This window comes from Lacerta agilis, chromosome 6, assembly GCF_009819535.1.
Source record: "Lacerta agilis isolate rLacAgi1 chromosome 6, rLacAgi1.pri, whole genome shotgun sequence".
In the NCBI taxonomy this organism is placed as follows: Eukaryota; Metazoa; Chordata; class Lepidosauria; order Squamata; family Lacertidae; genus Lacerta; species Lacerta agilis.
In genome coordinates, this window is record NC_046317.1 from 53,044,711 (window position 1) to 53,057,994 (window position 13,284).

The following is a 13,284-nucleotide window of genomic DNA, read 5'->3' on the forward strand; positions in this document are numbered from 1 at the left end:
CCCACAGTGGCAAAGAAGATGATTTGGGGAAAACTATGCTATGAAAGCAGTAGCCCTCTCCTGACATTTGCCTCCTCACAGCACCTCTTGCAACAGATACTTCATCATATACACCTTTTGTACCTGGGCATTCCATTTAGCTGTACCCTGTATTGGCTAATAGCCATTGTCAACATTTCCAACTGCATTGTTATGTACTGAGTTGAAGAGGATCCAAAATGCAGCAGTCTGATTGGTCCTAGAACAATAGGATTCAGAATGCAGCAGTCTGATTGGTCCTAGAACAATAGGATCCAGAATGCAGCAGTCTGATTGGTCCACAGGAGCCACCCAATCCAGCTCCAGGTGGAAGTGAATGCGCAACTCGATTGGCATACAGGAGTATCCCGGAATTGGGGCCCATTGTGTAAATAGTGTATATAAAGCAGACGTTTTGGGGGAACTGCATTCCTCGCTACAATGAGCTGAATAAAGAGCATGAAATTCACACTTGACTCCGAGTATATTTCATGCATATTATTCCATACTCTATATTTTATCCATCCATATTCCATAATATTTGTCACGTTATAAGTGAAATTAAAATCAGTGGTCTCCTAAGTAAATTATTGTTTACGAACAGCCACGCGAGGAGGAAAACACTGCAGGCATCTGAGGCAAAGCCCCCAAAAAAGCTTATGGACGCAAAAAAACAAAAAACTCTTCGTTGTCATGCCATTAGGCTTAACCCTCTCGATCAGTATAGTACCTGAGGGGAGCGCCACCGTGCCGCCTCACCTCGAACTACAACTCCCACCATGCTGTTCGTAGCGGCGCATGCGCGCATCCTCCCATGGATCCAAGATGGCGGACACGGGGACCGGCGGCTCTAGTAGCTCGGGCACGGTAAGGCTGGGGTTCCGGCGCCCTTTGGGGGGCGAGGGCACGACCCGCCTGCGGGCCCGCTTTGTGGTAACCAGGTGCCTGCCGCAGGCTCTCAGGACAGCGCGGGGCGGCGTCAGGACACCGAGGAAGGGGGAGGTTCTGGGTGAGAGGCGGGCGAACGAGCGAGCGCCTCTTGATTTGCGGGGCGCCGTTACTTGTGATTGGCCACGGCGGCTGCCGATCACCTTCAAACCGCTCTGGGTTTCGGGGGCAGCGTTTTTCCATTCCTTCTTCTGCGATTCTGCGCTTGCAGAAAGCCAGATAACGTTGCAAGCAGGTGGCCACCCCAAAACATGCGCGCAAAAACACCGCTTTCTAGGATCACGAGAACTGTGCACGAATCTTGAGTCATGTCTGAACACACGCGTTCTCCCCATCTCCCTCCCCCTTTCCGGAAGCTGCCTTATACTGAACCAGGCCATTTCTTCACCTTGCCTGCCCAGTACTATGTCCCCCTGACGCAACACATCTGCCCAAGGCAGGGGTCTCTGGCAGAAGGGAAAGGCAATTCTGAAAGCTGCTGCTTGAGATCCTCTTTAACTGGAGAAATCAGGGCTGTTGCTTTTGCACACCTGTTCCCATGAGTAAGCGTGAGACTAATTCCTTGCTAATGTTGCACACTTGGAAAGTAGAAAGAGCACTGTCAAAAGTGGGACATGAGAGCACATGTTGGACTTTGGGAGAAGGACCCCTTTGAGTCATGTTTAGCGGTAACTGAGGGTGGGATTCACATAACAAATGCTGTTAGTGGAAGTGCAAGGACTTCTATTTGCACAGTGGGCCTTCTCCCCCCTCCCCCCCCGCTCCTGAAATTGGCTTGGGAAGCAGTCAGGAGAACCCCCAGAACAGTGGAGGGAGGATCATTCCATTTGCAAGCTGATACACTTGTGCAAATGAAACATTTATAATAGCACAGTGTTGAATTCCACCCTAAGTGGCGTTGTTGACAACTTCCGTAGGCTCCTTATTTATGTGCTCCCTTTACTAATCACATCCTTCTTGGTTGGGTTTGGTTCCAGCAGCGGTCAGGTAGCAAACACTCTTCAACCCCGGCAGATAACTACTATTTGGCTCGAAGGAGGACCCTTCAAGTGGTGGTTAGTTCATTGCTGACAGAGGCTGGGTTTGAGAGCTCTGAGAAGGCTGCTGTGGAAACCATGACAGAGATGCTCCAGAGCTGTGAGTATCCCCAACTGTGTACTACTGAGAAACCTCCACTGCTAATATAGGCACATTAGTCTTAACCCTCCCCACCAATGACATAACAGACACAGGCATTTGCCATTTCTGCAGGAAGAACTGACCAAAATGGGGGCTCTGTTTCTTCAGGAGCGGCATGAAAGGGAGATGTTTGGCAGCACTTTCACCTTCTGTGTGGTGCTGCAACAGTTTTGGAGCTGCCATTTGACATGTTTGCCATCAAGTAGACAGCATGACCCTGCATACCAGTTTCACTGCCAAAACTCTTTTTTTGAGCAACTGAAACCCTTTGGCAATTACTTGACATTATTTAACAAAGTAGGAGAACTGTGATCTTGATTTGCCTGACAGACCACTGGGAAACATAAGGTGTTTGGAATAGGAACACACAGTGTTGCTTTGCTTTCATGTAGGTGTCCAAGTTTCATGTATTTTTTTCACATTCCTGTTTGTTTGGTGGTGGCAAGTAGCAAATGGCATCAGATATCTTGACCTTCTCCCGTAACTCCTGTTCTTAAAACCTAGAATATGAAACCAATTGTTTTATAATTCCTTACTATTTTCTTGGAGGGAAAGGATTCATTTTCTAAAAAATGCTGAGCACTCCACAGTAGAATACTGGGTTTCTATTCCTCCCACTTCCTCTGCAATCTAAATGCTAGGGATGGATGATGGTCTCTAGAGATTCAGCTTCCCTAAATTCAGAATAGTGCTAAGGTGAGCATGTGATGGTATATCTTGACTCTCAGTTCTGTGGTGATTTTTGTTTTGCCAGACATTTCAGAAATTGGGAGGAGTGCCAAATCTTTCTGTGAACATACTGCGAGGACTCAGCCAACCCTTTCAGATATTGTCGTCACCTTAGTTTGAAATGGGTGAGTGTCAGGATTACATGGTACAGGCATGGCAGTTGCGGAGAGGTCAGAAGGGATTGTGTAATTGTAGTCATTGAGTAGTTACAGCTACTACTCCTACAGTGGATGTTCTGTTGATTGGATGCTTGATCCATTGAGCATGAAAAATGGGTTGCCATCCTTTGGGAATCTTTGCAAAGGATACCAGCATCCTACTGCCCAACTCCCTTCCCTGCTATTGAAGCTCCATGTCACTCTTTGTGCAGAGGAAAGTTCAATCCATCCACCACCTCATCTCCTCCTTACTCTGGATGGCGTACCTCCATTCGGCCCATTCGGGTTTTAGGCACTCATTCATTCATTTGAATATATATTCAAGTAAACCTATCTGCTATTCTGTCTGGATCCCTCTAGAATCAGAGAAGGGAGAGCAAATGCTGGTGAATTAATTAATACTTCCCTCCCCACATAGTGTAGCCATAGTGCCAGGGATTCAGTGGTGGATGAGTTAAGATTGCACTGTGGATTGGCTTGCTAGAATGACTTTCCTTTCTTTTGTTTTAGGCTTCTTTGCTTTCTTCTGTTTCAGGCTTTAATGTGGAAACGCTCCCTGCATACGCCAAACGGTCCCAGCGGATGGTGATCACTGCCCGTATGTGAGCTCTTGCATGCATTTTATTTCATTCATACTTAACTTCCTAAAAGGAACTTTGGCCCAGTAATTGGGACATGTGCTCTGTTGCTTTGGAATTGTGTTGGGCCAATATCTTTTTCGTATGCCATATTCTCAGCAGGGGAAGGAGTGGTTTCTGCAACAGACTCATTCAGTTGGAGAAGCAGATCACTATTTTTCAATTTAGGCTTTGTGGATCCCTTTAAGATGTTCTTGTTGGCTTTTATCACAGACTGAAACTCAGCTTTATTTAGTATTCTGCCAATTGTATGTTGCATGGCTGGTGAAAACTATTGCGTGATCAATATTTCATTAAATATTTCTTAAGAAGCACATCTAAGACAGCAGTTTTAAGCACGCTTAGCTGGGGAGTAGGCTCTGTTGAATGTGTGGGACTTGATTCTAAATAAATGTGTTGCGTATGACTTGGGTCTTGAATGAGAACAAAGTAACCCAAGGCTTGTTGCTACCTTGTAGAGTCATAATATTTGAGTTACGTCATATCTGTAGGTAAACATATACTGAAACATTCCAGTGACTGAAGTGAATTTTGGCTGCGGTGCTATAAGCACACACGTTTGGTTTCAGTGAAATGTTTAAGGCTTTAAGGGCCAGAGACCAAAAGTGAGGGAAGCAATTGATGTTGCTCTTACCTTTGTTCAGTAGGCTGCATTCCAGGCACGCAGATGCCAGAGGTTTCTACATACACAAACACTTCACACATCTCTCCATTTTCCATCCAGGCAAGCAAGAGGCATTCTTGCAGCTCAAAGGACACAATCCAGCCAGGCAAAAGCACTTGAGGAGAGTGCAGAGCTGAGCCAATGAGGGGTGTGGTTTGAGGAGAGTGTGCATAGCCTGGACTGAGTCCCAAGGGTCTCCTATACAAACCTGGAGGGCTCCAGGCCTGAAGTTCCCATTCCTGCCTGAGGAGTGCAGGCACTGCAGAAAAAAGTTTGCCCAGCTCTGGCCTGAATATATTTGTTATATTGGTTGCGCTAAGTTGAACAGAGATTGCCTCCCTCTAAAACTGGGCTGATACCACTGAGGCAGAGGCTGCCATGACTGAAATTCTCTTTCCAATTGCAGCACCTGTAACAAATCAGCCCGTGACTCCAAAAGCCCTGACAGCCGGACAGAACAAGCCTCACCCATCCCACATCCCTGGTCACTTCCCAGAGTGTTCCGGATCCTCACACTTACATCAAGACACCAGTAAGTATGTCTGCCTTGCTTGAAAAAACTGACCAGAGATGGTAGACAAGTTGTTGTGAGACATTTTCAGCCTTTGGGGATGACCAGTGTTTTAAGTCCACTGAGCTATTCCTTTTCCGTTATTTCTGAAAATGATCCTAAATAGAGGATTTGGTTGTCTACTGGATAGATGTGAACTTAACTACACAGGAATGGCTGGATTGCCCGCAGTGACTCTAAGCAATACAGATTTGAAGTCTGTGGATAGTCATTGTTGCCTCCCTCTCTTTGCCTTACAGACGTACCGGGAGCCTGTGTCGGATTATCAGATCCGCGGGAAAAGGCTGCTTCCCAGAGACGGGATGTTGAAAGAGCTCTGACACGCTTCATGGCAAAGACAGGAGAGACACAAAGTCTTTTCAAGGATGATGTCAGCACCTTCCCTTGTAAGACAATCAATCCAGTGGCAGGGCACATTGTTTCAAGTAAGATGCCGGTGTGTCTAGCCCAGCCTTCATCCAACTAGCCCCCTCCAGATGTTTGGAGGGCCAACAGGGCATTGTGGTCCAAAACATCTCAAGGGCACCAGATTGGCTTTTGGGCTGTCCTATAGTGTAATTGAACCCTCCTCAAATGAGTTGCAATTTCAATAAGGCAAATTACAAATATGCAGTATGACATGGTTGTAACTGCCATAAACTTCTACATAGCTACCACAGATGGTGGACATCTTTACTTGTAGGCTGCTGGCAGTGACAGGTTTACAGTATAACTTTTTCCTTCACCTTGAAAGCTTGCATAGTAGGAAATAAATCTCAATAGTCCATGGTTTTCTTTGAGTTTCTCTCACTTCCAACCTTTTAGGCCGGACACCTGAGAGATGGATCTCATTATCTGAGATCATGTCTTCTTCCCTTCTTTATCCCTAGTGATAGCTGCCAGGCCCTTTTCAATACCCTACCTGACAGCTCTGCTTCCTTCTGAATTGGAGATGCAGCAGATGGAGGAGACGGATTCATCTGAACAAGATGACCAGACAGACACAGAGAACCTCCCCTTGCACGTGAGCACGGTAGAGCCTAGAGACTCAGTTCGATTCAGCGTGACGTTGGCTCCAGATTCCTGGAAACACTGTATTAAATGGTCACTTAAGTGCAAATGAGATGTTGCAAGTGGAATTTGTTGGGCAAATGCATTTTATGTACATAGTTCTGGCTGCAGAATATGCTTGGGGCAGAAGGCAAGTGTGGGCTCCTCCTGTGAAATGCACTCCCTTCTCAGCAATGTTTGCATCCATAGAGGCTGTGAATCTTTGCAAGGGGTGGTATGGGGAGAAGAGCCATGTCCTTGTTGCTGGAGGAATAGGCCAGTGTCTCACCCCAATTCAGTTGCTCATCATTGGTGATAGGAACGGAATGTAGATGGGATAAATATAGTGGGGTGTTGGATGTATCCCCTTGCCCCGAACCCTCACTGCAATTCCTTGTTCAGGATAACGCCTGAATCTTCAAAGTGTAGGAAAATTCATTTTTAATTCCATAACACATTTTTGTGCCTCCCAGCAGAGGGCACCCAACTCTTCTGTGTGCCAGTGTTGATTGCTCGCTGGTTTGTCTCCTGCATGTCCTTGTTGCTTTCTGCCTTGCTTGTTCTTGGGTGTGCTGATTTGCCAGCTGAGACCTGACATTGTTCACATCTTGTCTTAGCCTGCCAGGATGACCCGGGAGCTGAGAAGGAGAATGCATCGGTACTACAGCACAACACCTCGCTTTCTGGCAGCCGGAATGGAGATGAGAACTTGATAGACAATCCCTACCTTCGCCCAGTGAAGAAGCCCAAACCGCAGGAAGAAGTGAACTGTGGCAGATGATGGGTGGGATAGGGAGGAAGCTTTTGGACCTCCTGTGGTCCTTGCAACTGCTGAGATGTGGCATGGGAAAGGCAGAAAGATGCTGCGGTTGAGGGCCAAATGGAAAAGCAGTCTCTCTGGTTCAGGTCCTTTTCTCCACAACAGTTTGTTATAACTTAAGGTGAAGTCTGAAATGCTCACCTAGAAACATGGAAATCCATCTGTCTCTTCCAGGGAACAGCATGCTGCAGATTGCAGTACCTACAACATCTCTTGCCATCCTCAAGTGTACCTTCTTTTTGAGGACTGCAGACAGATTAGCAGGAAATGCAAAATACTTCCTCACATTTGCCAGGTCTCCTGGAACTTCAGAAGGAGAACCATCTATCATTTCTATCTGCTTGCCTTTCATATGTTGCTACTCATCCTGGGATTCATGCCACATCACCTTGCTAAATATGACATGTTTGGATGAGGGGTAGCCAAGGCAGCAGTTGGATATTCAGTTGTGCCTTTGCGAAAGACGAGGCTGTTCAGAACCACACAATTTCTAAAGTCTCTGTGTGCTTGGAGCTGGGGGTTTGGTCTGATCTTTTCTCTGGTTTGAATTGTTGGGAGAGCTGAGCAGAGAAATTTGATGGTGGCAGAGCAAGAAGAGAAACACCCCAGCAGATCTGCAATGCTTGACAGCACAAGACAACTCACTTTTTTACAAGTGCATGTTGATTGCAGATCTTGTTTTCACCTGGATGAGAGAGCTCTTTGTTTAGAATCTAATTGCCTGCACATTGGCTCCAAGTCTTAGATTTATATTCTCCTTGGCAATACAGCAGCAGTTTTTCTACCTTCCTTTTGTCCCCAAGTAATGTTGGCATAGGCTGTATTCTGTCCGTGATAAGAGGCAGGGAAAAAGATGCCACCCAGAATGCAATTATAAGCTGTCCACCCTGCTTGATGTTGATGGCTGGGGGTGTGTGTGTGTGTATGGTTGTCTTTACTTCAGTCTCCCCATCAGCAGAGAGAGGTGAGAAACTACTCTCTTCTCCCACACCTTCCACCCTGGCCAGCATCCCTGGGTCTGGGATGTAGCAGTAGATTCACTGCATCACTCCCTGACCCCATCTTCAAGTGTCTCTGAGATTTGTATTACATGCCTGTCAGTACACTTTCCTAAAATATTGTCATTATCTAACATTGTCCAAGCCATGGTTTGGAGAGTTGAGAATATGCTGCAGCTCTTGCTCTTAGTCCTACCCCCCTCAGGTGCCAATTCCCTCTATTTCTTTGTTTCCTCTAACCATAGTTTGACATGATATCTCAGTCAGGTAGACTGTGGTTAGCACTAACCTCCAAAACATGATTTGAAACTGTTGTTTGGATGCACTCCTGGTTAGCTGTAGCAGTTGTTTGGAAGATAGTCTTAATTGGTTTGTGCTAGTTGGTCTCTTGTGATAACTTGACTATTCAAATTTGCATCAACCCACTTTAACCACAGCAACACTAATAAGAAGGGCTTCCGAAATGTGATGCTGAACACGAACTGCAAATTATGCCATGTAAAGCAGAATTGTGCTGCAGCTTTGTAGCTTCATAATGGGCCCATTTGGAAATACTCGGAGCTCAATTAATATCCTGTTATGATTTGTTTGCAACACCTTCTCTAGTGCAAGTGCAAATTACAGCAGCTGCGCTCTAAATCTCTATACATCTGCTCTGCTTTGCTCATACCTGTGGAAAAGACTAGCTTAATAGCACTATCTCTTCATCTACCCTGTAAGTAACCTGATAACAAAATCCTTTAGTTTCCTCTTCATCTATTCCTCTGCTGATCTGCTGGGTAATTCACTGCTCTTCTAGCACATTAAGGGACATTAGAAAGTCATGGTGCCCTTTAAATGTTTAGAGTTGCCCCAGATGATCAGCTATTCATCCGTTTTCCTCTTGGTCCCTTTTAGTTGTTGTTGGACTAGAGTGTCCACCATCTGACCACTGGCTGTGCTGGCTGGGGCTGATGGGAGTTGGAGTCCCAGCAGTATGTGGAGGGCTCCCCATGCCTCTGTAGGTACAGAGTCAGTGAAAGGAAGGCTTCAGCATTTAAGAACTGGTTGATGTGGAAGGGAAATAAACTTAGCAGCGTTTCTTTTCAAAATATCCTAAAAACCTTGCACTTATTAAACAGTGTATTTTGCTATAGCCTTCATTCCGTAATATCCATTGGTGAAAGAAGCAGTTTTTTATTGACATCTCATTCCCTTTCCTTCAGTGTAGCCTGTGAGCCTAAATGGATTCACAGATTTTGGCGAGTGCAACACGTTGCTGTCTGTTGGTGCTGTCAATCTTTCTATTGCTGGGATGAACAAATTTTGGTGCTCCAGATATTGGACCCCCAACATCCATCAGCCTTATGGTCAGGAATGATGAGTGTTGTAGTCCAAAAACATTGAGGACCACAGGTTATAGAAGATAAGCTGCATTGCTTTCCCCTGCCATTCCAAAAAAAGAAAGGGAAGGGAAAACAAGTCTTTCACATATCAAATTATTCTGTCCATGGAGCTCTTGGGGTGGGGGTGGAACTGTTGTTATCCATTTTCATTTGCCAAAAAACTCTTTCACTGTCAATTCTGCTGATATACTTGTATGTACAAATGTAAATAAAGACAGTTGTATATTTCTACATTTATATATTTTTGGTCACTGGTTAGGTTTTTGGGCAATTTAAAATGTTAGCCAAATGTAGACAAATAGTGAAAATAGTTTATTTTTTCAGTTCATAATAAAATGGTGCCTGCATAAGCCAAACTGATTCCTTTGTTTTATATGAATGGTCTTGCATGGTTACTGATTGTCCATTCTCCTTGAATCTCATAGACATCTGCTACCTCTCCATAGCAGTGAGGAATGCACCACTGGCTTTTAACTTTTCCTGTGTAGCAGCATCTATATTTGAGCCCTCGACTGATGTCAGTACTTTTTCACGTTTTGCCCTGCTCCCCCCCCCCCCCAAGCATCAGTGTAGCATTTCAAAGCAGCATCTCTTTCAAAGAGTAGGGACAGGACATAATAGGTTAAAGCCTATGAAATGGTCCAGTAGGAAAGAGATTCTTAGTTGAGTTGCAGAATAACAAGTTCCAGAACCTGTCTTAACAATGACAATACAAAGTGGGTGTCTAATACAAAATCAAATAATGATGGCTATCCAGCTATATTTTGCTTCAAATAGAGGCAACTAAAGATTAAACTCTAAACAGATTAATTCTTGCAAAAATTTTTTTTAATGTGACTGCTTATAAGTTGTCCCAAATTACTGACACTGAAAGTAGTGGAATTTACTTATATGAATCAATAGCTTGCGTCCAACTTATGCCATAATGTTTAGTAGACCTATTGAAATATGTTGCTAGTCATGACTGACTTAACTTGAGATGAAAGAAGGAGCGATGGCAGATCTTGCTTGTAAGCCCAAAACGAAATGGTGCCATAGAAATAATGTAATCACATTTGTCTGCATGCACCTGTATGCAGGTGCACCTCTTGGTAGCAGGAGGTGTGATCCCAGGGTTTGAGAAGGTGGAGCTCACTTCACCCATTTCTATTGGAGCTGTTGACTTCTAGGTGAAGGTTAATGACTTTGAGACCTTGGAACCTTGACCAACTAAGATAGAGAGTACCAGTAGCTTCAAGGCTGATAAGCCTGCGTTTATGTAACCATTTTGTTGGTTCCCCTCACATCTCAATAGTCAACGTGACAATTGATTTTGAGAAACAGAAAGAAAATGGACTTTCCTGCCATTTTCATCATCATCACCAGCATTATTTAAAGTTCTGTCTTGCCTTCCTCCCAAAAGGAGCCCAAAGTGTCGAACAACAGAACAGCAAAACAACGCAATAGCAAATTTACAGCCAGTCAAATATTCTCACAGCTGATTTCAGGGATTTCTTGGAACAGTTTATTTTAGCCATCAAATTTATTGGTGAACAGGAATGTTAAAATTACCCCTCAATATTAGGCATTCCACAAATGGGGGCCCACCTACCATGTCATGGGTCAGAACCATAGCTAGTCTTACTCAAAAGACAAGCTGAGGTTTTTGAAGCTTAGAATAATTGCTCATGAATCCACTGATTCAAAGAAAAGTGCTGTAATGAGTTAATAGCTCTGTAATATGGTGGCTGGTTCCAGCCAGAGAAGGGGATGGGGGGCGGGTTACTTTGCAATTCTGAAGTGTGTTGCAGAGGGAATGCTCAACAGCAAGGTGCCTGGTGAGACAACTAGAGAATGGTCTGGAGTTTGGTGTCAGCAGTATTCTGATGGCACCCAGCCCCAAATCTTGTTTTCATTCGGTCTATGTCATACAGGTAAGTATGCTAGATACGTGGCCATGGAGAGTGGATGTTAGCTGACTCAAGATGACTAATAAATTGTAGCAGACACTGATAAAATGCTTCAGCAAACGTAAGGCTGTGGTCACATTCCCATTTAACGTATACTCACTATTTCCAGCTCTGGTTTTTAGTCTGTGCTCACAAGACATTAACCAAAATGGGTATGTATTCTATACTTTGTTATATGGTACAACAGGATACATTGTTTCTCAAACCAGCTTCACACTGACTGGAGTTCTTCAGCCCTCTAGTCAAAGTGTGAACACCATGGCACAGAGGAAAAGACATTCTGTCAATGCCCCCTGGTGTGTAGACAATCAGGGACAAACAGAATTTGCAGATGTGAGCAGCTGGGCAGGGAGCAAAACAGGTTTGAAAGGCACTGAAAAAATCCCTCACGCAGGCAATAATAATGGGAACACCCTTAATGGTCAAAGTACAGGCAAGTTATATGATCATGGGCTGGGCTTACCTGTATTTCCATTTTGTGAGTTTGCTGAACTGAGACTTGTGAACATTTGGCTTGCCTTTAGCTGAAACCCTTGGCAACCAAATGGGGTTATTTGCATACTTGAAAATTATCCAGAAGGAAATTTATAGACAAATTATAAATTTCATAATCCAATCCTTTCTTTCATTGCCTCTTAATGCATGCACTAAAACATGGACAGTGCATTGCTTTTTAGCAGTCCTGCACTTTCTTTGGAGGTCTCCCACCCAGCACCTTAAAGCTGCTACAGCAGTGTCCCAGGGGCACATGAATATATGAAGCTACGAACTAGTCCAATTGTCTATAGTAGTTGTTGGAAAGTCTGTAGCTCAATGGAACAACCTTGCATGTGAAAGGTCCCAGGTTCAGTCTTCAACATCCTCTCCAGGTAGGGCTGGGAATGCCCTGTCTGAAATCCTGGAGAGCTGCTGCCAGTCAGTGTTGAGTGGCAATACTGAATTAGATGAACTAGTGAGTCTGACTCACGATAAGGCAGTTCACTATATTCCTTCTCTAACCTGGTGCTCTCCAGATGTTTTGGATTACAACTCCCATAATCCACTGTTCATGCTGGTGGAGCTGGTGGGAGTGGATGTTCAAAAACATCTGGAGGGTATCAGGTTGGGGAAGGTTGGTCTACACTGGCTCACAGCATCACAGGCAGAATGCTATTTCCAGTCCCTGATCCCGTTTTTCTCGAGATGATGGAGGTCAAACCTGGAATTAATCTGCATGTAAAGCAAGTCTTCTTGTCATTGAACTATAGTCCTTTATCTCCCTGCTTCAGCTCAGCTCCACCAGCCCTGGCTTCGAGTCTAACTAATCACTAGCTTTTTCACAGTTCTGAAAAAGAAAAAGTCACTAACAAAAGTGAACATGCCTTGAAATGCAAAGTAGTTATTTAACAAAGTGTTGAATATCAGTCTCATGATATACCTGGCCAAGATCTCAACTCTGTAGGCATACTGAAAAGTTACCATGTTTTTGTAACACTTCATCATTTCACTGTCATGGATATGTATATGACTGAGATCTACTTTTTCATCTATGGCGAGTTCTAAGTGCATGGTAGCAACATAAGACCTATGCAACATATATTTGTGGCCCAAGTTTACTGAGATAGGGGCAGCTAGTGAAATGTGACAAGCCATCTATGACCCTTCCTGTCACACCACTGAAGTTGCTACTAAGGGTTAAAATCACACTAAAAAGAGGGGTATGGTTTCTATCCCGAACTGGTTGCACATCATGGCTGGTTTAAGGAATACAAGGGTTCCTTATGGACAAAGAAGCCCCAGTGGAAGACGCCCAGTATTTTACAGGTTCAGGGAATCAAACCCTTTCTGCAAGGAACAAATTCAGCACAAATTCAGAGGGGATGTTGGTGGGAAGGGGTGTGGACTGCATACAACATCATCTGCAGAATACTTCGACCTGGTTGTGTTTTTCATTAAAAAATGTAGCAAGCAAGGCAATCGGGCACTCAGTAAAAATACCCACTTTACCACATTGTGAATCTAGATAGATAAAATAACACAGTATGGCTTAATCCCAACCAAGTCTGAATGCAAAGCATTAGGGGTTTCTTCTTACTGACTTCATTATGATTAATCACTATTTTTTTTTAAAGTTCAGTATATGTGTTTTGCTGTGATCCTACCTTCTCAAGAGTACAGGTGTGCAGGTTCCACGGCGATAAGAAGGCCTTGCCCCCCTA

General features: G+C 44.4%; 1 protein-coding gene across 1 annotated transcript; it reads left to right on the forward strand.

The window, feature by feature from the left end:
* Positions 1–816: 816 nt before the first annotated feature.
* Positions 817–9,493, forward strand: TAF8 (TATA-box binding protein associated factor 8). The gene is given in 10 exon segments (XM_033152706.1): positions 817–885; positions 1,947–2,103; positions 2,900–2,988; positions 3,543–3,630; positions 4,741–4,832; positions 4,834–4,866; positions 5,145–5,175; positions 5,178–5,291; positions 5,775–5,917; positions 6,560–9,493. Coding segments are annotated over 10 exon segments (972 nt in total). The 3' UTR covers positions 6,716–9,493.
* The last annotated feature ends 3,791 nt before the right edge of the window (positions 9,494–13,284 follow it).